General features: G+C 38.6%; 1 protein-coding gene across 1 annotated transcript in view; it reads right to left on the minus strand.

The window, feature by feature from the left end:
• OCA2 (oculocutaneous albinism II) overlaps positions 1–25,674 on the minus strand; it is a 168,635-nt gene extending 142,961 nt beyond the window's left edge. Inside the window, exons 1-3 of the mRNA XM_008941656.1 lie at positions 25,406–25,674; positions 2,766–2,864; positions 1,977–2,165 (exon numbers count right to left, since the gene is read on the minus strand). Of these exons, the coding sequence (XP_008939904.1) occupies positions 1,977–2,165; positions 2,766–2,864; positions 25,406–25,674 (557 nt within the window). The remainder of the gene's footprint in view (positions 1–1,976; positions 2,166–2,765; positions 2,865–25,405) is intronic.
• Positions 25,675–26,255: the final 581 nt, after the last annotated feature.

Genomic DNA, 26,255 nt, shown 5'->3' on the forward strand with positions numbered 1-26,255 from the left:
GAGAAGAATGACAAAAAAAAAAAAATTATCAGTAACTCATAACTTGTAAGATCTTTTGGCATTGTGTGATTTATGGAAAATACCTAGTGCTAACTTAGTCATGCATCCTCTATCCTGCTTGTCTGTTCTTCCCATCTCTACATTACAATTCTATTCTAGTGTTTTTGAGAATTCATTGTGTCATAAACTACTAAACCCTAGTCCAGATTGGTTTAGTTTTAATGTGGTTGATATTTTGTTTGTACTTTGAAATTACAATTTTTAATAATAATAATATTTCTAATTATTATTGAAACAATAAACAGTAATAACTTGATTTTAAGACATAACAGAAATAAAAAAACATAATTAAACCTTTATAAATTCATAACCACTTGCCTGCAAATAACAGAAAGTTATATAAAAAGGCTGGCAAAATGAAATAAAGCTTCAGGAAACGGTTGTTTTATGACATGTAGAATTTAGAAGCCTCTTTTCCGCCCGTCTGTTTGTTTTCATGACATTTTATATTAGGGAAGCAGCACTTTTAACAGCTTACAGTTGAGAAGTGATCAGCCTTTGACTCACCCGTGGTTTGCAATCTGTCTCTTCCTACAGCGCTAATCTGGCACAGCAGCGCAAGTACGAACCCTGGGCCAAACCCTGCTCTGATATCTGCCTCCAGTGCAATCCTTTTTTAGTTGGAATTATAAATCTGTTAGGGATTTCACCCCCTGCTCTAAACCAAATGATTGTTGGTCTCATCGACATGTTGGGCAGTTGAGCTCCGTTTATCATCTCAGCAAAGTTATGCTGATATACAACAGCCAAGGAGCCGGTTTCATACGTCCAACTTGCACTATGGCAATAAATATATTTCATGGGAAGTTCTGTCAGAAAAACGTGCTATTCCTTCGATTATAAGACTACACTGTACTAGAAACAATGGATACTACACCCCGCTTGATGCCTTTGTTCCACCAAATACCAGGGAAAGCTACCACAAGCGTGAAGAAAAACGCCTGCCAAACTTCTCCACATCTGCTCATACTGCACGAATTGCAGCCAGTGAAATTCTCCTGCTTCATTTGTTCAGCAGCAGTGCAGGAGAGCAGCACTCTAGACAACACCATACGCACGTGGGAAGAAGGAAAACAATTGTGAAGTGATGAGCTAAGGCAACACATGGACTGGGAAAAGACACACGGACGTCTCTTTGGAAACGTTCTGCTGATCAGCACAGAGATGTGGACATGCAGTGCTGGGCTCTATGCAAGTCTGCAGACACCAGACCAAATTAGTAAAAAGTGTTGAAACTCTGGAAGGGACAGAGAGAACTAGTATCCAAGATTAAAGGGTTTGCTAGTTAAATCCCAGGCAAAAATATCCCGAGAAAATTTGAATTTAAGCTCTTATCAAATTGGTATCTTTTACTATATTAACAGATTCAATTTCATCCATGTCTAAATGAAACAAAAGACTACTTTGGGGTAAAGATTGAAACGTATTAATGTATTTAAAGATAAAAAAATACTCATACTTGGCATTTTATATATATGGAAACCTACTATGGAAAGACTGTGTTAGATGCACATTTTAATTGAAGAATTTCATAAAAGCAGTGAAAAAAGCAATGAAACACTGAAGCATAAACTGTGAAAACAACCTAGAGGCTTTTAAGAAATGGTTTCAAAGAAATGTTAAAAGCAATATAAGAGGTATTTAATTAAAAATTTAGAATAGGTGCTGTGAATGGTGTTTACAAGAGCAAAGTGTTATTGGCCACTAAGTAGAGGCTGTAATCAATTTCACCAGGGTTTATTTATATGCTATCAGTGGCCTAAATATAAAGTGTTATTTTACTTATTTGCAGAGGAAAAAAAAAAAAAATCTAGCTATCTATACTTAAAAACTAGTCCCTGAAGAATTTTTTTTAAAGTAATAAATAAAAAGAAGAATGGGAAAATAAATTAATTAATTAATATTTGAATTCAGACCTCATCTTTGATAAATTGAACTTCACATGAAGGTTGTCCAAGATTTCATATTTCTCAGAAGAAGCAGATCTGGACAAACTTGCCATTTCATTTCCCAGGTGAAACCTTTGCTCAAATTCTGCAGAGCTGTTGTCCCATGAATCATCATCTGTGGTAAAATCTGGATTATGAAGAGCCATGCACTGCAACCTGTCACATGTTTTCAGTAAACATAATAAAACAAAACAGTGATTTATTTCAACAGCTAGTAGATGCAATTGGCCTTGCATATCCTTAGGTTCACTGTGTGAGATTAATGCAAAAACCATAGATTTTTTCAGTACCGACTGAGCTCCCCTTGGTGACAGAGCTGGCTAGACTGGGCAGCAAGAGCAAAGACTCCATGACGTTTAGGTGTATCTGGGAGGATCACCTCTCTGATGTACCAGGCAAATATAGTTCCAGATTTGGTGTCTAAACCCCCTATAAGGACCCTTTCTATGTCTCTGCTCTGCCTTTCAGTGCACCTAAAATAACACCACATGGAGGCAATAAGAGCACATGGCCTGCAGTTGCCTATCCTTAGGGGTCTTTTATCACAGTGACCTCAGACCTTACATTCTTCCCTTCCCTATTCAGAGTCCCTTCTTTCCACTCAAGGTCTTACAGAATAATTCTCTGCTCACAACCCCTGCCATTCACTTTATTTCCCAGAAGGTTTGGTGTTAGGATATAAAAAAGAACCATACACAATTAAATGTGAGGGAGCTTAAAAAAATATATTTTTGAAGTAAAATGAAAGTAACTCACCTACTTGCCTCTGAAGAAACCTTCAATAGTGGTGTCTTCTCTGTAAAACCAATGTTTTTTGTCCTTGAGCTGAATAATTTGGAAAAATTGAACTGATATCTTTGAAGGGAAATAAAAAAAGTACAGTAAGTCTGCAATACAATGATTCACTACAGTGCTACAGAACATTTTGCCACAAGTGCATCTAACTAGCCAAATAGTCTTTAAGAATGTTGTTCACCTAAATTAGGGGGGTTTATGTATGAACCAGTAATGGTTTTTACTTCCTTATAGTCACGGAGGACTCTACTGCATAAATTAAGAGAAATTTATCTTATCCTAAAAGCAGCATCTGAAATAATTAAATTCCCTCTGAATGCCAGAAGAGCAGGACACCTAATTCACACCCACATGTTTATATTTCAGACACCTACATTTACAGTGGAACAACAGCACTGTAATATTAGTGAGGAACAATGTTTAGGGTAAATAATTACATATATTCATATAAGTTCACAATAATACACTTCATCAAGCATAACGTAATAGGTAATTTCTGCTCCATAAATGACATTTGAGACATGGATCACCACAAATCTACTAATCTCTACAACAACCTCAGTGCCCTTTGTGGTAGGAAAGAAAGCTTTTTTCTGAAGTGCCAATATTTCATTCCTGCAGCATAATCCCTTCCAAACAGTTTATATCAAGTCTTGGTCCTGGTGCTGCAGATAATTAAGAGAAAGTAAGCTACTCCTTGCCATATTGCAGCTTAGCATTGTTAAGAAGCCTTTTGCTAAAATATAAATCCCAAAGCTTAAGAAAAAGATAAAGAGAATCAAGAGCAATCACAGGGGTCTGGCTTTGGGGCAGGGTTCTGGAAGAGATTAAATAATTGAGCTATTTTAAAGCACTCTCCAAGACCGGGATCTTCTAGAGACTTTTCCTATCAAAACCACCATTATTCAGACAAGCTCAGATTTGCTCCATTCAACGCTGCAGACACCCACCACCAGAAAGTCCCAAAGAAGTCTGATAGATATGCAGTCAACATGACAACCTTATTACTCACAGAGACATTAGAGGCCACCTGAAGTGTCTTCTGCTATTGCTAGACTGTGAGGGGAAAGAAATTATAAAATCATAGACACCTAAATAAATATACAAAGGTGTCTGGTTAATTAATCTTTTAAATAGAAGGCCAGTCCAAAAAGAATTATTTTTGTGTATTTAACTATATAATGCCATGAAAGACTGCAGATTTTCTTGCCATTTGTAGAGATATGCATGAACTCAGACTCTGTAAAGTTAAAACCTCCTGTTAGTGCTTCAGCTTGTTCCTTTAGTAGTGTTATCATTAAGAAGCCATGCTAAGTGTGGAGCAACTGGATATGGTTATTTCAGCCTTGAGTGGCCACAATGCTCAATCAAACTCTGCTCTAAGAACTGTATTTGCAGTATCAGCAGAAGAGATTGAATGAGTTAGAGAAATTGAATTAGCCACTCCCTAGGGTCAAATGATGGGCAGATTACAGTTTAGGTGCTACATGGCACTGGCACTTCATCTGTGAAGAAGTGATTACTATTCTGAAGCTATCCAAGTGCCTCCTTTTTTAAATAAGAGACTCATTCACAGAAGAAGAAGAAGTGGGGAAATTCTGGTATTTTGAAGTGTTATTCTGATCTTATCATGGCCTAGATGTAAAAGAGCTACCCATAAAGGTAGCAATAATACAATCAGGACTTTAAATGTGTGCTAACCAAGCATCACTGATATGCTCCTGGCTTATCTTGGCATTCCACTACATTCAAAGTCTGCATCCAAAGGTAATTATTTTAATAAACATTTTGATGGTGGGCCTTGAATTTGTACATTCAGAAATTTAACTCATTCAAAGACCAATTAGCTGTTTCTCTTTTAAAGAAAATGATGCCACTTGTTCAAAAAAAAAAAAAAAAAAGGGGCCCCAAATAATACCAAATAATATATACTATATACTGTTCTGATCTAACCACACATTGAGCACACTATGAACTTTGGACACTTACTTTTCTTCTTTTCCTCCTAGAATATATGCAAAATCTGAGATTGGCAGTCAGAAAAGTTTCTACAAAAACTTCAATTTTCTTCTAATTGTTAGAAGCTGATACCAACATTGATTTATGTTGCATAGGCATACATGTATCTGCTGAAAATTCCTCAGCACAGCAGGTCTTCATCACAACTGTAGTTGACAGAAGAGTATGCAGAGTGCTGAAGGGCAGAGCAAGCACAGCAATGGCAAATAGAAAGCGAGGAAAGTTTAGTGGAAAGGGGTTTAACTAATAGAACCTAAGATGAAGGTTCCAGAAGTCTAGTTAGAGACATCACCTTCACTTTCGTTTTGCACATTATCCTCACTTGCTGGTACAGATCTTGTCACTTTTTAATGGAACTGTAGAGCTTCACAGATTGCCAAGGATGGCCAATACAGTAGAAATGGAAAAGGTCTTCAGCTAAAGTGAAAACAGTTATTACAATAATTTGCAGAGAGCAAAAACACATGGACAAGAATAAGCAGCAGAAAACAGCCAAGCCTGACAAAACAAAAATAATTAGAGAAAAAGCAGAAGAGCCTCAACTCCCCTGTGATCTGATTACTCTAATTAGAGAATGAGAGTAATGTAAACAATAAAGCAAATTAGGGCATAAAAGAATCTCAAAGGCTGAAAGCTCTGAAAAGAACAGTTGAAAAACATGAAGAAAAAATAGTATGGACTATAAAAATGAAAGTCATCCCTAAACAGAGTCTAAGGCAAGACCCTCTGAGCCTCTCATACTTCTGCACAGACCGTATTGGTCTAATTTAGTCACTCACTTCACCATATGATAACAGAGATCATCTGCAGCCAAAACTTAGGAAAGCCCAAAGACACGCTACTATTACAGGAGCAAGTCTGCAGTGCTCAGACACCCTCTTAGCATTCTTCTTGGTGCTCCTCAGCCCTGCAAATGGCTGGCAATTGTGACACTGTGTAAATAAGGGAAAGAAATTGGTGTGACACATTTCAAAATCTTGGATCAATTTATACAGAATCACAGAATGTTAAGGGTTGGAAGGGACCTCTGGAGATCATCAAGTCCAACCCTCAATATACGTTGCATGTTTCTTCACAACCAAAAGAGCTTACACATTCAGTTTCCATCTGAACTTAAGGAAAAGCTTCTTTACTTTGAGGGTGACAGAACATTAGAACAGGCTGCCCAGAGAGGTTGTAGGGTCTCCTTCTCTGGAGATATTCAAAACATGCCAGGATCCAAACCTATGCAACTCGTTGTAGGTGAACCTGCTTTAGCAGAGGAGTTGGACTAGATGATCTCCAGAGATCTTCCAACACCTACTATTCTGTGATTCTGTGAGCTAGAAAACTTTGTTATACCTACATATTAGAATGGTGTGCACTCTAGCTCTACCAAGCAATTCAGCAACATTACCAAGGAGCTAATCACCAGGTCAGCTCATTAGCACTTTGTGGATATACCCATTCATAAAGATGAATTCATAAATTCATCTTCTTCATTCAGAAGACTGCTCTGGATTTATACTATGTGCAGCTGTTAAGTTAAACATTAGTTGTGTCCACTGTTCTTGTCTCATGGTTCAGCTTCAGAGATCATTAACATTTTGTAGATCAAACATGAGAAAAGACGTGAAATAACTGCATTTACAAATCTATGCATCTATATGTAAACATGTACATAGATCTTCACACACACAAAAAAAATAATTCTCATTTCCCTTTCATTCAAAAGTCATGGGAGAAAACTAAAACCAAAAGCTATGGAAAAAAAGTATTTGACAAGAACTTCTTCAAAGACTTATAAAGCATCACTTATACCAAAAGATCCATGTAGAACTGACATCAGAAAAAGAGGATGTCCTGCCTCTTGTACAGCCACAGCTGTGGTCACATGCATTCTCACATTTTCTACAGCTGGACTTTTTTTTTTTTAAATTAAGATAAACCTTTCAAACTGAAGGCTGTGTTCTTAGCACTTGGTTGCTGCTGTGACAGTCATCTATACAGATTCTGTCTCTCTCTGCAGGAGTATAGGTTTTCTTCTCAGGAAGGATGTTTTCCAAGCCAGTTACTGGCAAAGTCACACTTTCCCATAGCTAATCTTTCAAGCAATTACAATTTGTGACTGTCTCCATAGTAACCCAGAAGAGGAACCAGCTTCAAAGAAGTGCTGTCCACACCCCAGATGATACAGCAGGTTCTTCCAAGGCATGGAGGTGTTCACGGATGAAGCTCCAGTTGCCTGACAGCAGCTGGAGAAAGTTCTCACCCACAGCATTAAAAAATACAAGGGCCTAAATGCAAGTTCTGGGCATCTATTGCACAAGCATCCACAACCTGTGATTGTGCTACTGCTCCCACAGATGAGCAAAGTTCACACTCCTTTTGTAGCAATTTGTACTTCTCTACATCTCTACAGCAGAGATAGGCATTCAATCTCCTTCCCTTGTTTGAGTCGTTTAAGAAGAAGCAGGCTCCTCCTGGCCACATGGAGAGGTACAAGGAGAGCAGGAGAGGAAAGGAAAAGATGTGGGAGACTCCAGTTGCTCCCACTGACAGGACAATTAGTTCTCAGATGTCATTCAGAGTCAGTGGCTGAAGAGTTCTGAAGGTTCCACCTACAACACACTGCTGTTTCCCACTACCTGCAGGTGATAACTTCAGAAGTCTTCAGGAACTTCAGAAGAAGTCCAAAAAAGCTAACTCAATTCCTGCTATTATACACCAGACCTGCCCCCAACCACATTTACAGGCATTTGCTAATGTGCTTACACGTGCCACTTGAAACAAAAAGAAAAGGAAGATTTTGTTGGACTGCCGTTCAGCAATAAGCAATCTTTCAATCCCAAATATGCTACAGCAGAGGACACTAAGAGAAGTAAGCATCATACAAGAACCTGAGAAAGGGAAAGACCATACTTATCCTAGTTAGCTGACAAACACTTAAAATAATCACTAGTGTTGGCTGGAGCCTATTATTTATTTAGTCTTGTATTGAAAAGATGAATCATGCCACACAATGCATTGTTTTCATTTCCTATAATAAAAAGCATACATTTTAGGCATCAGCTAATATAATGCTTCATCTGCCATATGCTACATCATGCACGCAACTATCAGTAAAAGAGCTATTTCTATGACAAGAGAAAGCAATAATTCTCACTTCTAAGGAAAGGATTTGGTCAGAATTGAAGAAGAGGTGAATATGGACACATACATACTATGTAAGAACATCAACAGTTTTGAATATAACTAACTGGAAATTTCACTATACAAAAAAATTAAAAGCAGAATCTCTTCAGAAAAAAAAAAAAAAAAAAAAAGTTTTCATGTTTCCATGAATTAATAATAACTAAAAACATAAGTGTGAGGATGCCTCTTCAATAAAAGTCTGGAAATACTACCAAGCTAAGAGATTATAACAAAGACAATCTAAATTCAGGCAAAATATCCTAGAAGAGAAGAATGCCAGAGTAAGAATATGAGAGATAATTAATCATGCAGGAGACTAGCAACAACAGTAAGAATTTAATTTATCATTTCTACATTCTTGCAGGCTAAAGCCTAATTTTGGAAGCATCATCTTCCCTGAACAGAGAACATTTATACAAACTATGTGTTCTGAGCTGACTGTTCTTATCATAACTTTAAACAAGCACCATGTAGAAACAAACTGAAAAACAGATAGCTTATTACACATGGGGGAAAGGAAAAAAAAAAACCAAACCACACCACAACCACCAACCCAAAGAAAACCCCACACCAGTTTTTCATTACACGTGAAACAGTTTCAGTGTTTCTCAGTTTCTGATATAGTCCATTTTTGGACAATGGTTCCATGGTACAAACTGGGCTGACCAACATCATAGCATTCGGGTTTTAAACATTTACTGTGTCCTAAGCAGCTGTATAAATACATCTATCAACGTTATGATATGAGTGCCTACACAGAGACAAAACCTTCTGTCATGTTTTCTCTCCAGTAGTAGCACGTCACAGAGGAACTGTTGTGACTACCCATTGAAATGAAGGATGGTCAGCTGATACACTAAGAGTCAGGGGAAGGATCAAAGACTCCAGACCTTGCATCTCTAAACAGCCTCCAGGACATTTTCTTACAACTGCTTTATGTAGCTCTAACTAAATAAGCAAATAACCTTTAGACCTTTTAAAAGCATGCACCATTAAGATGTCAGAAAAAAATTAACAATGAAAGCATTACTTAACAGAGACTCATTTTTTCTTTGACTTTTCTAATTTTCTATTAGACAGGACTACACAGGATTCCCCAGAGCACCACAGTGCTGGCACTACCTGATGGCAAGGCACTGTGAGAGGCACAGCCAACTGGCAGATCTCATACTGAGAAGCATCTGCCATGCCAAGACCCCAGGCAAACAAAGAGCATGCTTAAGAAAGATGTAGTGAAATGTGTACTGAACTTTTCCAAGACATAGATGGTTATTTATGTAAAACACACACAGCATTCTTGCCTCATTCACTTCTGTAACATTTGGAGAATGAAAATGTTCTGCAAGAGTATGTAGTAATGGTCTTTTCTCCTTCATTTGTGTAATATCTTCTTATTTTAAGAAGGACAATTTTAAGTTCAGAAATAGCTTGGAAAATAGAGTGCTTCCTGTGTTTATTTTTTAAAAAATCAAATTGCACTTTGTAGGGTTGTTGTACTTCCCTGAAGAATGACATTTTCAGACACCTCTAGGACCTGGTAGCTCCTTTTTCTTAGGACTCTTTGCTGGCCTCTTTCAGGGGAAGTGTCCATCAAGGAGACATCAGGATGTGGTTAACAGACAAGGGCACCACTGCAGTGGGTGAAGCTAAAACAACGTACTTAATCCTTAAACTGCCCTGAAGCTCCTCTGACTCTACCTAAAAAGACTAACCACATTTTCTGGCCCCATGTCAGGGTGCAACAAGGTCAGGCTGCCCTGTGGAAGAAAGCCAGGAGCAGAGGGTGGCTATGGGTCTGACAGGGCTATGACCTCCCCAAGCAGGGCATGTCCCACAGCGCCTAGCAAGGGAGCAGAAACAGGATGGGAAGAGGCACCTGGACCAGCCCAGATGATCAAAACTAACCTGAAGGGCTGCAGTGATGAGGCAGGTCCAAAAAGCCTGAAGGACTGAGAAGTTGCTCTGAAAAGTTGTAATTGCTATTTCCTCCTATTTCCTGTTTTAGCAAAGAAAATTGGAAAGCTACAGGAGAGAGCATGCAAAACTGCAGACAGTTTGAAGGAGAAAATACATTTCAGGAGTAGGTGCTGCCAAGACAGTTTAGTTGTTGGCAACTGCCAGCAGTCTGCAAATTTGAAATAGGCAGCAGTAGGCAGTATTGGTATCTATCCAAATTCCAAAAGCCCAGTTTCTCTATGGATTACATAGATAACCTGTTAAGAGGTATTATTCTCAAATGCTTCAGACCGTCCTGAAAAATGAATCAGCTATAGGGAAGCAAATTATTAGCAACGTTTTAAGCATGGTTGCACTTGTAACACTTTGGCATATTCTGCAAGCTTGGCTTTTGAATGCCAGCGTTTCTCTTCAGCATTCATGATGGGCTTTCAGCTTAACCAGCTGTGATGCCAATTGAATTTATGACAAATAAAAGAGGGTTCACTCTTTTTGTAGTTTGTGAGAGAGTTCCAAGAATCTCAGAAGTTAAGGAAGTGGTCACAATTTAACATTCTAACGTTATATCTGGTCAGACTCTCTTAAAAGATGCAATATGAGGCACTTGGATGATGGAAATGCAAACAGAAGGGTAGGTCTGAGGAACAACTGGATGATGTGACCATTTGTAGAGAAGGTTATTCTTAAGCATCGATGTGATATCGTATTGTAGTCTTAGTCCTTGGGGAAATAATATTGGAAGTATGAAGATTCAATTCCAGACTAGCTGAATTTAAGGATGATACAAAAAAAGGAAGCACTATTAAAAGAAGACCATTGATCACTTCCCAGATGAAAGAAAACATTCCTACACAATGATTATTTTGATATAATTCTCCTTAATCCAAATGATGTACTGACAAGCTGTCAAATTTAATTATGCTTCTGGCCTTGAATAGTCTTATAACATACTCTTATGCCACTCACACCAATTTTGGAGACTGAAAAGAGTAATTAGTGAGCTGTACTTAAAGATTAAGCCATGAAGAAGCTATTGTTCTTTTTTAAACATTTATTTAAAAATTGTGGTTCCATGTTTCATTCTAAGAATTTGGAAATAACATTATTCATACCTTGAACTTTCAGAGAAAAAAAAAAAAGTAACTTTTTCACTTAAAACAAAGTGTCTCTGTTGCTTAGAGTTAAAATAAAAAAAAGCCAGTCAGATCTACAAACTCACTAACAATATGAAAAAATGTTGAGAGTCTTTATCACCCTCTAGAACTACCTGAAAGGAGGTTGTAGCAAGATGGGTGTTGGTCTCTTCTCACAAGTAAGAAGTGATAGAACAAGAGAAAATGGCCTCAACTTGCACCAGGGAGGTTTAGATTGGATATTAGGAAAAATTTCTTCACTGAAAGGGTTGTCAACCTCTGGAATAGACTGCCTAGGAAAGTGTTTGAGTCACCATCCCTGAATATGTTTAAAAGTCATGTATATATGGTGCTCAGAGACATGGTTTAACAGTGGACTTGGTAGAGCATTTTGCTGACTGCATATCCCAATGGGAAGAATACTTCCATCAACAAAGCACACAGGCCAGATCTTTCCCTCCAATTCTAAATTGTACATGGAGGATATGAGATGGTTAACCACCAGAGAAACAGAAAGATTGATACATTCATTCACAGTGTAGGATGAAGTGAAGACAGGAGCAAAACAACTTCAAAAACAGGTGACCAGTCCAACTCCAATCACATAGCAATGGCCAAAAAACAGTGTCAATATTACAGATGTAATCCTCCCTCTGCTCTCCGTTGTGTTGGTATCCCACCACTGCAGCAGACAGCCAAGAAACCCTCTCAGTATCTAGAAACACTACATAAATAAACTACCCCCACTCACCAAAAGTGGAACCAGCCTTTATGCTAGGGCACCTGGTGGTAATCTCCTAATTGTCTCCTACCTAAAATTGGCCAGGCCATGGGTGAAAACCAATCAGGAAGGTCTTTCCTGCCTGGTTGTGGCCATCACCCATATGTAAACCCTGATTCAGGGCTGGGGATTTAGAGGCCAGCACTTCACAGAGTTAGATTAATGGTTGAACTTCAGGATCTTAAAAGTCTTTTCCAACCTAAATAATTCTATGATTCTATAAATGTGACTGATTTCTGTACCTGGAGAGATGCTAAAGACAGAAGATGGAGCCAAGCAGCAGGCTACAGTAAAATTCAAGTTGTCATTGAATATAGCTTTATTTTAAAAAAAAATTATGATGGGTGACAACTACGGTAAGCTTGGTTGGATTTGTACGTTGTCCTTTGCTCACAATACAATCAAACTAGGCAAGTTGAAGAATGCTCATATCTGGTAAATTGTCCAGTTCTCATAAGCTGTAATATAACTGGGAAAATTAATAAGGCCTTTATTTAGATCCTGATTTCAGTGGACTGGACCTAGCAAAAAATGCTAAAATTTTGCATAATGTATGAGACAAAATTAATGTAAAAGACAAAATTTTGCATAAGACAATGCATAAGACACTCAGGTTATTCATATAAACTTGCCATCTAAAAGTCTGGTCTAGGAAAGTTACAGAAACTGGCAAGCAAGAGGTCTCTTCTAATAATTTTTATCCTCCCCATCTCCCATGTTGACCATGCAAGGAACCTGGGGAATTAACCTTGAGATAACAGAAAGATTTCTTCTGTAAATAATGTATAAGCCTCACACAATGTCTATATTACAGTGTACCAAAAAGTACTTTTTATTTGCTCTTAGATGAAATCTCTTTCTTGTACAAAAGAATTTTCACCAAAATAGTTATTCAGTGTTGATGAGAAATACAAAGAACTATCAATAAGTCCTTCCAAATATGACTTCCTCACAATGTCCTAACAAGTAACTTCCAATACAGAATAGATCCACATCCTTGACCATTGAATTTCACCTTGCGTTATATCAGAGACGAAAATTTTTAAAGCATATTACGAATTGGAGAAACCAAACAGAATAAAAAGGTAGCTGATAACAGTACAATATTTACTCTTATGTTTCGAGAATACTTCATGAAATCATTCAAGAATACTTCATGAAATCATTCAAGAATAAATGCAGTTTTATCTCAGAAAGTTGATGGTCTTCTCTGCAATAGCCTTTCCCTATGATCACTGTAATATGGTAACATATGCGATTTACAAGCCCCACAAAACTCATTCTACAGATTTGGGTTCTGGTTTGCTACCAGACATCTTTTCCTGGATTGAAAGGCCTCAAGTATCTATAGGTATCTCAAAGCTTCAAAGGCAGACAAGGAACTATCTCATTTATGTTAACAAGCAGCTTTAAAACACAAGTTGGTTTTTTGCAGTGCCAATGAAACACATTCAACTAAGATTCTCAAAGATGGAAAAGGAAAAAAAAAAAAAACAAAAAAAAAACCACAACAACAACAAGGATTACAAATAATGCAGTCCAAAGAAACTCTAAGAATTTTCTTGTCTCATGCAGAGTAGCGTTCAAATTATATTCAACAAGTCTCCGCCCAAGTGGGGAAGTGATCACAAAACCAAAGAATAATGATGTCATAACAACTTCCCTTCCCCTTGATTTAATCTGAAATCCTTCTCCAGGGATGAACATGGAGAAGTCAAAAAAAACAAAAATCATGCCTCTCAGGGTTCAGGAGGAAATTCCTTTTCCCACACAGCAGATGGCTTTGTTCCAGCAACACTATTTAACTATACATCATATTTCTTGACCGTAGTGATGCACATCATCCCTCCCAGCCACACAGACACATGACTCTTTCCTCTCAAGACACTGAAAATTTCTGGCCATCCAGACATGAGGTCCTTGCTCTATGCTCCCAAAGAAAAAGAAAGGAGAAAAGTAAAAGTGTCAGTGCTGCTGAATTCCACACCAGTAATTCTTCAGCAAGAGATCATCTACAGAAAAGGGGAAAACCCACACCGGCATGGCAGCCCATTGTTATACACTTCTTTCTGTCTTCTTCCGCTTGTTAAGGCAGAAGGCTCCAAGCTGCTATACAAAGAGACAGATGAAAAAAAAAAACAGCAGGTCCTCCAAATGAACCCCATTAAAGAAGCAAGAAAGATATGTCTGTCTCTAAAAGCATTCTTGAGATGAAGAGTTGTTACTGGTCCCACCCTGGCAGAGATGCTGTAGAGCACAACTGATTTAGACCGTTAAAGACAGAAGAATGTTTACAAGTGTTTTGTTTCTTCAGGCAGATATAGCACCTGAATAATCTATTAATTTTCAATCAGAAACACTTGTTAGCATTTTATAAAGCATGAAAAAGCAGGCTTTTCATTGAAAAAAAAAAAAATCAAAGCTTGTCCTTTGCTATGTGTTAGACCAGACAGCTATTTGATTATAAAGTCAAAGAGATCAAAAAGGTTTAGTGCTTTTGAATCCACAGCACCTCCAAATAAGAGATGCCTTCAACACACATCAGATGCCTGAACATAGGATAAAGTGTAGTGCTAACAAAACACAGCTTCTCACATATATCTTTTGAATAAAATAACTTCAGAAACTGTTGCCAAGATAAACAGCCGCTGCGCGAACAAATGGCTTTTTAATGCAGCCTGCACAGGCAGCTTGCACAAAGAAATTATCTGTAGAGTGTTACATAGCAGGAAAACTGAAGGATACTCTGACAATACAGAAATGCAAAGGAAAAAGGTAAGTGGATACTCTAGGCAGCAGAGCGCTAAAGGAAGTAACAAACAGCAATAAAACAGGCACTAAAATGTCCAATCAGACATTGTTCTTTAAAGTTAATGCAGAAGTAGCTGTTCTGCACTTCAAGAATGGAGTAGTGGTTGCTCCTCTACACAAAAATATAACAGCTTTAAAGCCCAAGTAATGGAATCACATCTGCATCATGGCACTTAGAAGTAGGTTACTACTGCAAAGAAATGTCTTAAAAACATGCAGACAAAATAAAAAATGTTTATGAGAAGAAGCCCATAGCACGTTGTCACAGGAAAAAAAAATGGTTTTGTACTATTCCAATATTATGCAATGTGAAAGTTAATGAGAATAGTGAAAGAACTAAAGCTACAGGAGTTATCTCCTCCAGAAGCATTAGGAAAAACTGTGGGCTAGAGAGAAAAAATACCATGGCACATGGCAGAGCTAAAAGAACAGATCTGAACAAAACAAAACCTTATAGACCTATTAAATTTTAAAAAAAACCACTTATTTAGAAAGGAAGGATGGACTCTATCAACATTTGTTCTTCATTGCAAGAGGTATAGTTAGAGTCTCAGCTCTGCAGTATTATTCCAATTTATATATTATTTTGGTAATATACTGCAACCTCAAAATGACAAGGTATGCTCCTAGTTGAAACTTCTTATTAATGAAGACTAAATGTGATGTAGTCCATGATACTATGAAGACCTCGTCCCTGAAGAGGTACATATGCAACACAGGTAGGATCTTGATGATTAATTCTGCATACAAGTAAATAAATTCCATTACAAATAAGGAAACTGATGTCAATAATTAAGTCTGGCTTCTCAAAACATTATATGTATGGCCTAAATCTCCCCAGATTTATGCAGTGTTTAACAAGTATCAAGAGCCAGAATTCTCTCTCCTACATCATGCCTGTTTAAGCCTGAAACATTTGTTGGATTGACATATCAAAAAAAATTGAATGAATCAGTCCTACTCTAAATTGTAAATAAGTCGGTATGTCTGTTAACTGTTTTTGACAAGGAGTTCTTGTGTGTTCTGCCTCGAAACCGTCAGATTTCCAGCTGAAGGAAAGCATAACAGGTCCAATGACATAACAGAGCTCTTTCAACTCTTGTTGGTGAACCTGTAGGTTCAAAACTGTGATTAGCACAATAGTCATACATACAAATCCTTAAGACTATCGTTCTTTTCTTCCAAGAACAGTCTGACTTCTGTTGAAATAGGTTGGTTGTAGTATTTCTGACCCTATAATCCTCTTCAAGGCTGTCATACAACTATGAAAGGGTTTGTAATGAGTTAATGTTGCCATTTTATTTGTGATTAAAAATAAAAGTTTTCCACATACTGATGTTCAAAATTTTCCTCTTAAAAATCACTATTCCTTGCGCTTGTAGTTTAGCTTATTTTGGGGCACAGACTACAATATAGCAAGTAGACATGAGCCAAAACAACATCTAAAATGCACAAATTCCATTGCACTGCTTCTGCGTAGGGCATTTGCTCTTGTTGGCCTACACTGGAAAGCACTGGGATGTTCAAGATACAGCACACAGAGCAGCCTGGCAGAGAAGCCATGTGCTGCCAGTGGATGCAACAAAACTGTGTATTTATATAATATTACAATATAGCCCTGCAGTTTTTCTTACACAAATTAAAGACAGATTAGAGAGAACAGAAGTGAATTCTTTGTTGCCCTCCATTCCCAGTTTACTCTTCCTTTTATGAGACAGATTCCCTAAATTCAGTTTCATGCTTTTCACTCTAAGAGGTTTAGATGATGAACCAGCTGTCAATAGACTCCTAAAGAGGATTGCAGCTCACACGTCATTGGTGTGACTGAGGAGGCAGAGTTGCTCTTATCACTTCTAGAATGGTTAGAGACAAAACAATATTCAAAGCTACTTTTATTTTTATTTTCTCAGCAGCAGACAAAATAAATTACATCAGACCACAAGAGTGGGTGGAAAACTCACCTACACTATTCAAGCAAGTATTGCATTAATCTAGCATTAGACATTTTACAATAAACTGATCAATAGCATGGCACTTCCTCTTCAAGTGCAAGGTGTTCAACATTGTTTGCTCAACAAGTTCAACAGCAAGTGCAATGCCCTGCTAGACATACCAGTTCAATATAACTGCCAGCATGACCATTTGACAGAAATGCTTTGCCAGAGCTTCATTTCAGGCAAAGAAGTCCTTATAGAAACTCTGCTCAAGGATACTAAGGAGTAAGTGACCGATGGACTGTGTTCCCTGTCCTTACTGACTAGCATGGAACAGGTAGTAGCTCAGAAAGCATGAGCAAAACCTGCAGCCTTTCACAGCTGCTTCTAGATAATGTTAATTCAGACACTACTGAGTCAGTATCTTCAACTGCACTTCTGAAAACTGCAAGTTGCTGTAACTGCCAATCTGTTTTCCATTTCATCCTGCCCAAAAGAAATCATATAAAAATGTGCAAAGGAAAGAAGAACAAACCCAGGTTCATTACTTCAGAACCTACCCAGTTCTGACAGACCTGGCTCCAGCTCACTATGCTGTCCCTGACTTGGCTCCGACCTGCTGTGGACAGAGCTCTGTGTGGTCCCTGACTTCTGCTGGTCTATTAGCACCATTATTGCAGGTTGCCCCTGCAGTCCCATGAGTACCTGCCAAGCAGAGAATTGCTTGCTTGGTCACTGTCTGTAGGCATTTTGGTGACTGATTTATCAGCTTTTGCGTATTTCAGAGAGTAAATCACTTGAGCTTCTTATGAACAGCAGGTTTTAAAAAGCCATATGATTTGCCAGACTACAGACTGTGACCCTATTTTTTTTTTTTTAATTCACTTTAAATTTTTGCTCTGGCTGAGGAATGATTTCCAGTGCTTCTTATACAAGAGGACAAACCACTCTGATGTTAATTAATTGCAATGGGAGAGACATTTAATGTGTTGGGCAGACTGAAACACATCACCACCACCCAGCAAAACTGTGCTCTAGAACTTGTGCTCCTACAAGTGAGCTATGGGGAAAAAGGAGGGGGAAGGGGGGAAGGAAAGGTTTCTCTGTACCCCTTGCAGGGTGGGATTGTTTGGATTTTTTTGAGGGAACATGGCTTTCCATGTTTTTATCTAGTTACCATGTCTTTTTTTTTGTTTGGAAGACCAAGCTGTAAGTACACACTAGTGCAAGACATTCAGGGTAAGCAAGGAGTGATGTTTATTCAGCTGCCTTGCTTCAAGGCTTGGGACTGACAGTTTCTTACTCTTTTGTTAACTGCAGTTTTGGGTGGACTTAGGATTTTTTATCATAACTGAGGACTGATTGTATTAGCCTTGCTTACAACCATGACATTAACTTGTTTTTACCTAATTCACCCCACAGCTTACTACACTCTGCTGTCCCTCACACTGTATTTCGTCTTCAACCAGTGTCCCTGTGTAGTCACATGGAAGGGTTTCCACAAATCCTTCTCACTATTCCTACTGTCTCTGCATTTTATTGATATCTCTCCTTCCAGATACTTCTCCCACCACCTGTGTCTCAAAGTTCTCTCTCTTCCCTCCATGCTCAGCAGCATGCTCCAGTAGCCCAGGCAGAGGCTGAGACAGTATTTTTGGGCAAATGCTCATTATGAACTAAGCTACCCAAGCGAGGAGAAAGTAAATGGAGTAGATAAACAAACCAAAGTTGATTATCAAGAAATTTAAAGAGAAAATAGAATACTTGAGCTACAGTTGATATTTCAGTTATGTTTCATTATTTATTTAGAGTGATAAATTGAAAGAGGAAACAAAAATTAATACCTTGGACTCTGGTGGCCCACACATTTACTCAAGAGTTAGGAGGTATGTGTTTATTATCCCTCAGAGCAGAGTGGAGATTGTACATCCACCTCGTACAGGACATTTAGAATAAAGGAGCCCCACCAGCATTACTTCTTTTCTTATTGGACTATGAAGCCAAGCTGTCCTTATCCTGGGCCCTCTTCTCCTATGCTCTGCAAAGTTCAGGGGCTCCTGCCCTACCTCAGGGTCACTGAGGTTCAAGCTTTAAAGCTAAATGGACCAAACTCACTGTCAAACACCAGATTTTTCTCCATGATTCCCTTTCTCAACTCTTTTTGGCTGCACTTTCAGGTCTTTGTCTTGCTCTATTCTTCATCTGCAGGGCCTGGGCCCACGAAAAAGTTGCCATGTTGTCATGCAAACCATTTACTGCCCAACAGTGCTGCAGTGACTGACTATCTGCATGTCCACCTGTTGCAGCCATAGGTGTAAGGGCTGTGAATTTCCAACTCTCTCTTTTCCTTCTCCCCAGTCACTGTTACGAAAGGCTCAATAGTCCTCCCCCACATAAACATTTTGCACACCTACATGGCAGAAAGTTGGAGACAAAACTGAATTCTTATTAATTAGTATAATTTGACCACTTGCTAGTGCAAAGTTCGTATTCCCACAAATTCTTTGGTGTCTCAGAGCTGCCACTTGCCCATAGGCACATCAGCAAGGAATGAAGCTCACCAAACAGTTTTTCAAAGAAAAGGCTTCATTGAGGGATACTGAGTGCCTGAGTCATTTCTTTATCTTACATGAATAGCTACTCCTCATGTCAGCTATTTAAGCCCCATGCATGTCCTCCTGCTCAACTGTGACTGTCCCTGTGCAACGTATTTCTTTTCAAAGTCTGGCTGTCTGGTTGGCTTAACCCTTCAACCTTATAATATAAAAAAGTCGTTGCTGACATCAAAAGCCTTCCCCATTTAAACAGAGGTTTACATGAGGAAACATCTGTCCAACTCCAAAGAGGATTGAAGCTTGTATGTTACTGGCATCTTTCCACAAATGGCCTAAGAGGTCTGATGAAGACAAATCCCACATAACCATATTATTAACCATTAGGAAGAGAGCAGCTGCTTGCAAAATTCAGCAGTTTTATGCAATGTCACAGGGACTCGGTGGAAACATTTGATCTTTGGAGGTGGGTACACTGCAAAATTTTCACTGAATTCATTTCACTGAGGTCATTTTTAGCCTGATAGTTGGAAAATTGTGAAACAGTCAGTTAGTATCCCCTGATTCTTTCAACAGAGCACTTAGAAACAAAAATTAACTGTGGTGGATTTTTGTTTACCATAATGTCCTGTCAGAATCAAAAGCATTTCCATGGCTACATGGGAGTGTTATGGTTTTAATCTGCCAATGACAGAACAGAAATTGTAGTGCATGATCAGTCTGAGATATCATGAATAATTATAAGAAATAAGCACTGAGATTATAATGATTATAGATTATTATTATTAAGAATAATAGTACACAGCAACAGAGAAATTAAATTACTCCAAACATGGGGAAATTTATCATGGGTGAGGTCTGTTGCTGAATGTTTCATTAACAGAAACAGCTAAGTCAAAAGCCAAACACTCTGCCAAGTTATGCCATACAATCACATTTCTGTCTTACTTCCATTACCACTTCAAGATTTTTTTTTCCAGGAAATGGGGAACAGAAAGTTAAAAGGGGACAGCAGAACTTTCCAATAACTGACTTATTTGCTTATTGTACATAATATTGTCTTTCTTTTATACTTCCTACCACTCAAGGTAAAGGTTTGCTAGAGCTGCTTGAGAAGGTATATTCAAAACCAAATGAAACAATTTAAATCAATTAGTAAAGTCTTAACTTTAAAAACTCTTTAATACTGTAGTGTCACAGCATTTAAAGAGCCTCACAGGGAATCAAAACTCATAAATATTCACTTACAGATAAGAAACTGAAAGAAAGCCAAGTGTCACAATTCAGGGAGCAAGCAAGACCACGAGAAGCTACATGAGAATGATGAATGTGGTGGTTTGCTGTGAAGTCATCTATCTGTCCTGGGCTCTTCTCTAATATTTGTGTGACTGACATGAAAAATCAGAATGGTTCCTACACAAACATGTGATGATGATGTGAAAGTGACTGCTTTCCCTGTTTGACTGTTGAACAGAAGATGATCTTGTTTTATTCTAATAGCCAAAGATCAGAATTAGTCTTAGGACACACAAAAAAATGTGGTTTGAATGTTTTTGAGGTTTTTTGCCCTCAGTCTTTTTCCCCTGTGTGAAGAAGCTTTTAAATTGTCACATAAATTTTACTTATTTAGACAGTAACCATGTCTTCTTCACATCTAATTCTAAGTCTCATAAGTGTCTTTTAAAAGTAGCAATACATCAATATAATTAAAAATCAAAACCCAGATTTATAATCCCTCACTGCTAAAGGCATAACTTCATTTTCATACTGACTACTCACTATACAATACCTTATTGTCTCCAGATTCTCCAACTAACAAGAAATACAACTGTAATCTTTCCATTGTACTGCTGCAAACTGAGGATACAACAGACATTTTTAGCTCACTGGCCTTGTTAATGCAAACCATTCTCCCTACATGTCCTGGGACCACAGATACAGGGTAAAGGAAGAGTTGGATTTCATTGACTGTTTTCACATTTCTTACATAAGTGAGCATTATGTAAGTGAAACTGAGGGGCAGGAGAAATAATTTTTCTTGATGAAAATAAATTCAAGCAGATTCAAAAAAAGAGTTTATTTTTTATTTTCTTAGAGATAAATCTTCTTAAAAAGGCACAAAGATTTAAAAAAAAAAAAATGTTCCAAGGACTATTCTATTAAATGACCAACAAATTCCAGGGCCAAGTCTATCCAAACTTAACTTCAGTGGAGTACCACTAGAGCTTGGTTTCATCACCTTGCTTCCACGGTCTAATTTCTCATTAAAAGTTCACAACACAATGAATGTCTGAGAAGACATTATTATTATCTGACCACCTCAAGGAGGTACAACCAGCAATTACACCAGAGAAAGAAAGGGACCAAAATGCAAAATGAAATGAAAGCCACAGGGTCTAGTTAACATATTACTCCCTTCTCTCACTGCCTTGCACCACTTCTATGTTCCAATGAATGCTCTTCTTCTTCCACCAACGTAGCTTTAAGTAGTGACACAAAGTAGTTCTCTACACGGCATTAAAAATTACTGTTAATCTCATTTCTGTAGACAGCCTTTGAGGCTCACTAGCTCCTAAACTCTAAACAGCTCACTCCACTCCTTTCCTGGAGATCACAAAGGCAGATTTCAGATTTGATTGATATAAAGCAATGTTTTTCCATGGAAGTAGCACTGATGATGATGAGACCAAGGCAACCAAGGACCTTTTTCTGTGGTAATATCCTACACATGCAGAGATATGATAGAAGGAAGTAGCCTGTGCTTTTGGAGGTGGCAGGGCTGACCTGAAGAGCAATGCCCACGTTGCCACAGAACAATGTGAAATCTTCCTGTAAGGTAAGAGGCATATGGCTCAGATTAATGTTTATAGACTGCAAAAACTGTAACTGTAATGAAAATGAATCTGGTCAATCCACTTTTTAAAGACTGAGGAGCGTGAGAGAAGTGCAAAATCAAAATCCAAATTTCACTACAATTTTGCAGTACTTTAAAACTTGTATTTCCAATGGGCCAAACTACAGCACAGTTCAGTGTAAACATACACGTGGGCCAGGTGCTTTCCCACTGAACACCACTGGAGCTCATTCACAGTCTACGTCAGAGAGGCATGCCTGCATTTCCCACAGTGGGCAGGACTGATGGAAGTATGCTGCTCACAAGAAGGTAGACAGGCTTATTTCAGGGGGAAAGACACCATAGAAAGACAATGAGTGACCTCTGTAGATGGTCCAGACCTCCCCACAGGGAGTCCAGGGATCCTAAGGTAATGCAATAAAAACTGGAGTCAGATGGTAATGTTCTTCAATACCCAAAGTAAAAGAGAAGACATTTGACAAGCAGGTAGCCCAAAACAATACACACACTGACTACCAGATACCTGCAGGATTGTGCTGCAGTCAAATGGAAATGTCGAATAGGGCAAACATCTATGTCCCTGGGAAAAAGACCTCACTTAATTCAGGAACACTTTCTTAAAGGTAATTTTAGAAACCTAGATAAATCTCTTGTTCTGTTAAATAGATTCTTTGGAAAGTCTTGTCTCAGAGTGCATTTGAACAATTTAAAGAACCTGGGGATCTTATCCCTGAAAGATAATTCAGCAATTTAAGTTAAGTAGATGCATTAAAACAAACCATACAGACATGCCAACTTAATGAACCTCTTTATGGAGGAAAAAAAAAAAGTATTTGGTCCTCTCTTTTTTTAATCATTAGTAGTTTTCTTTGCAAGCAAAGAACCAATTTCCATTAAAAGCTAATTCTCATTCTAATGAAACTAATCAAAAAACTTGTGAGGCCGCAAAGGCTTATCCATGTTTTTATCTGCATTCTGTTGGGTAGTCCAAATGATTTAAAGGTAATTACTCATACTAGAGAGCTCACACAGGTCACATCAGTATTTTAACTGCACCTAATGTACATTGGCTAAAATACATGCTAAAAAGAGCCAGATAAGATTAATCTCCTCGGGGGGGGAAAAAAAAAAAAAAAAAATAGTATTGGAGGAGCAAGGGAGGTAAAGGTCAACAAGGAGAAATTTCAGAGGCTCCTTTCCTGAGAACTAATATATTGCTGTAGAAGATTAGACATACATTTATCTGTAAGGGAGCATGAGGGTGGCTCTTTAATGGTGCATCCACTCCTAAATCATGTACAGTGACTACAGTTTACTCAACAGAAAGTTAATGTTATTGAAAGACCTGGAGCTACTGCCTGCATTTGCAGAAAGGTGGGTTCCCCTGTGATTTAGTAGCTTTCATCTCTGGCACCTCTGACAATGATTTCCAAACCATGGTTCCTAGGTTCACAATAAGTCACGTATTGCCAGGACATAAATTCATAACAGGAAGAAGTTTAGCCAGAAGAGTGAGAGTTGGTCCATAAGAACACAGTTGTGGGTTTTGTTCCTGCACCAGGATAGCTAACAGGACAGTAAATAGCCCTGGTAAACACACCTGTAGCAGGAAATATATGTGGATTCACAAGTGTCTTGTCTCCGGACTCACCAGTCCTTCCCTTCCCCTGCCTTCCCCCCATCCTCACATTTACATTGCACTCACCACGCTCTTTCAAAACAAGATGACATTAACTCACCCCCACCACATGCTGAACTAAAGAACTTTTACAAGATTTGATTCTGTCACTAAAACTTAGTCAACACAACAAATCCTCAAATACTCAAAATAATTTCTAAAGGATTTATATGGCTTTTGTGGGCAAGCTGTCAATTTTATTATTTTTTTAATATTTGGCGAGCATAGCTATAATGATTTCAAATTCTCACTCTGATGGAAATGCTTTTAGATGCATATAAAACTTTGACTGGGTTTGCTGTAGACTTATAGGACACACTTACACTGCAGGTAATTAAGGAGTGCAGCAAAGCTCATCTGGCTAGCCTGGCTTGCCCTTGCCCAGATCAGGGAATTTACCAAAATGCCCCAAACCTCCTTTCCTCCCAGTATAAACTTATTTTCTTCTTTTTGAGATGCATGAACATGGGACAGACTTCAGCCCTACTCCACAATGCAGAGATGTGACCAGCATGCCCAGAACTGTGGAAAGCCTCCAGGACTGCACCTCCCATCTGACATGAACAACTATAGGGAACCACATGAGGAGGAGACAGGGAAGGAGAAAGAGAAATAAAAAGAAAATTCTGTTCTTTGGATGAAAATTCTATCTGACTACAGGCAAGACCCAGGATTCTTATCTGCATTACAATTCTGATCCACTTCAATTACATAATTAAATAAATTGTACTTTTATGTTTATTTAATTTAAATTAGTTTAAAAAAAAAAATTATTTAAACCTTAACTTCTTTGAAATGTACTCTGTTTTTTCATGATTTGCAGTAGAGCAACAAGAATCTCCAGCATCAGGTTCTGGAAATTGTGCTAGCACTCTACTCCACCAGCGCTCTGTAAGTCATCTTGCTCAGTGCAGACAGCCCCAGGCAGCATTTCAAGGCCTGTGCTCTGCAGGACCTCGGATTAAATACAGCATTGCTTTAGGCACTGCCAAGTCACCTCCACAACTTCTCAAAACTACACAAAAATGTTGACAGCTCACTCTGTCTGTCTTCCACACCCTGTGGCTGCCACTGGTGCAAAGCTTGCTCCATCCTGCTAGCAAAGGGGTATAGCAAAGTGAACGTGAACAAGAAAGGTTTAAAAAGCCACCTGCAATATTTTGGGGTCTATAAAATATTTCTAAAAACTTACAAATAGAATTGTTGATGCTTACCCTCAAACCTGCACCTTTCCTAGTGCAGGAGAGGACACTCAACGAGCAAACATTCCTCGTACACTTGATATGTGGTGTGTCAGCTGTCACAGTCACATTATTAGTGCTCTTGTAGTGTTTGCAGTCTTAGCCATAGCGATTCACTTCATGGCCTTACAATGCATTTTTCTGAAACAGGTGAGGGATGGGACATGAAAACTGCTTTATCTCTGTGTTTTGTGACACCAAGTAGGGAAGAAAAGCCACGTGTCTGATTTTGAAAGCATGGCAAAATTGTCCTATGGCTGTTATTAAAGCTGAGAATAGTTCAGAAATTTGGTGATCCATGACCCCTCCATGGCAATTAAGACTGCTCTTATGTCCTATTAATCTTCCTGTTCTCTATGTGGGTGGAAGGAACAACATTCACTTAATGAGCATACATATCTGCTTTGCGAGGAAATAAAAATTCATTTGGGTTAGGAGAAAAGATATTATTCTTGTCCTTATTCTTACCTTCCCTGCATGGGGACAGGAGTGAAATCCCTCTCCAGAGCAATGCAGTCATCCTCCCTGATTGCTGGTTTTTCACAGAGGGTCTGTGGCTCTCCAAGGCTCATTACCATGCCATGATACTCTTTTAACAGCCGCAGCTCGTTGCAACTTCTCGTCAATGGCTCGGCTGCCACCTTTGCAGATAAGCTGGTTTGATGTAAAGATGTCCGATTCAGCTCCATCTCTTGTTGTCTAGAAATTGTACTGTCATCTTTGCTATCCAAGTACATCTGTCCCTGGGGGGTATTCTCCTAAAGAAAGTGAAAACAAATATATTAAGACTAAATTGAATTGACTCGATGTTTACTTCAGTACAAGCGTGTTAAAAATGACAAACAGAAGGGGTTTTTTGTGCACCTTTGGATATTTCTCTTGGTAGCTTATTTTCACCAGGAATAATTCAAATGTTTTAAACATCTTTGCAACTTCAAAATCAGCCATTATGAGAAGGATTGAAATACCTAGAGAGACAGTTCTACTTTTTCCATGTTTGCCATGATTTTCTCCCACAGATTTCCCAGGAACTTGCACTGGCCTGTCTTACAGAATAACAGTCTCTGCATTAGAGGCACAGGGGCTGCTGGTGAAGAACATCTCCCTGGCCTCTAACAGCATTTATTCACCACCATGATATGGCTTTTCTCCAGTGGCTGAGGTGGCAGCAGCCCCACCACAGCCACCTCTCTCCTCCCAGCCCTTGGGCTGCCTCGGAAAGCCCTGTCACACTGAAGCTGTGCCATAGCTGATAGCCCCTCATTAAGCAGAGCACCTACTCGAGTTTTATGAAGACAACGTGACATTTCAGCAGTTG

The sequence above is a fragment of the Merops nubicus genome, unplaced genomic scaffold, assembly GCF_000691845.1.
Source record: "Merops nubicus isolate BGI_N331 unplaced genomic scaffold, ASM69184v1 scaffold2316, whole genome shotgun sequence".
Classification (NCBI taxonomy): domain Eukaryota; kingdom Metazoa; phylum Chordata; class Aves; order Coraciiformes; family Meropidae; genus Merops; species Merops nubicus.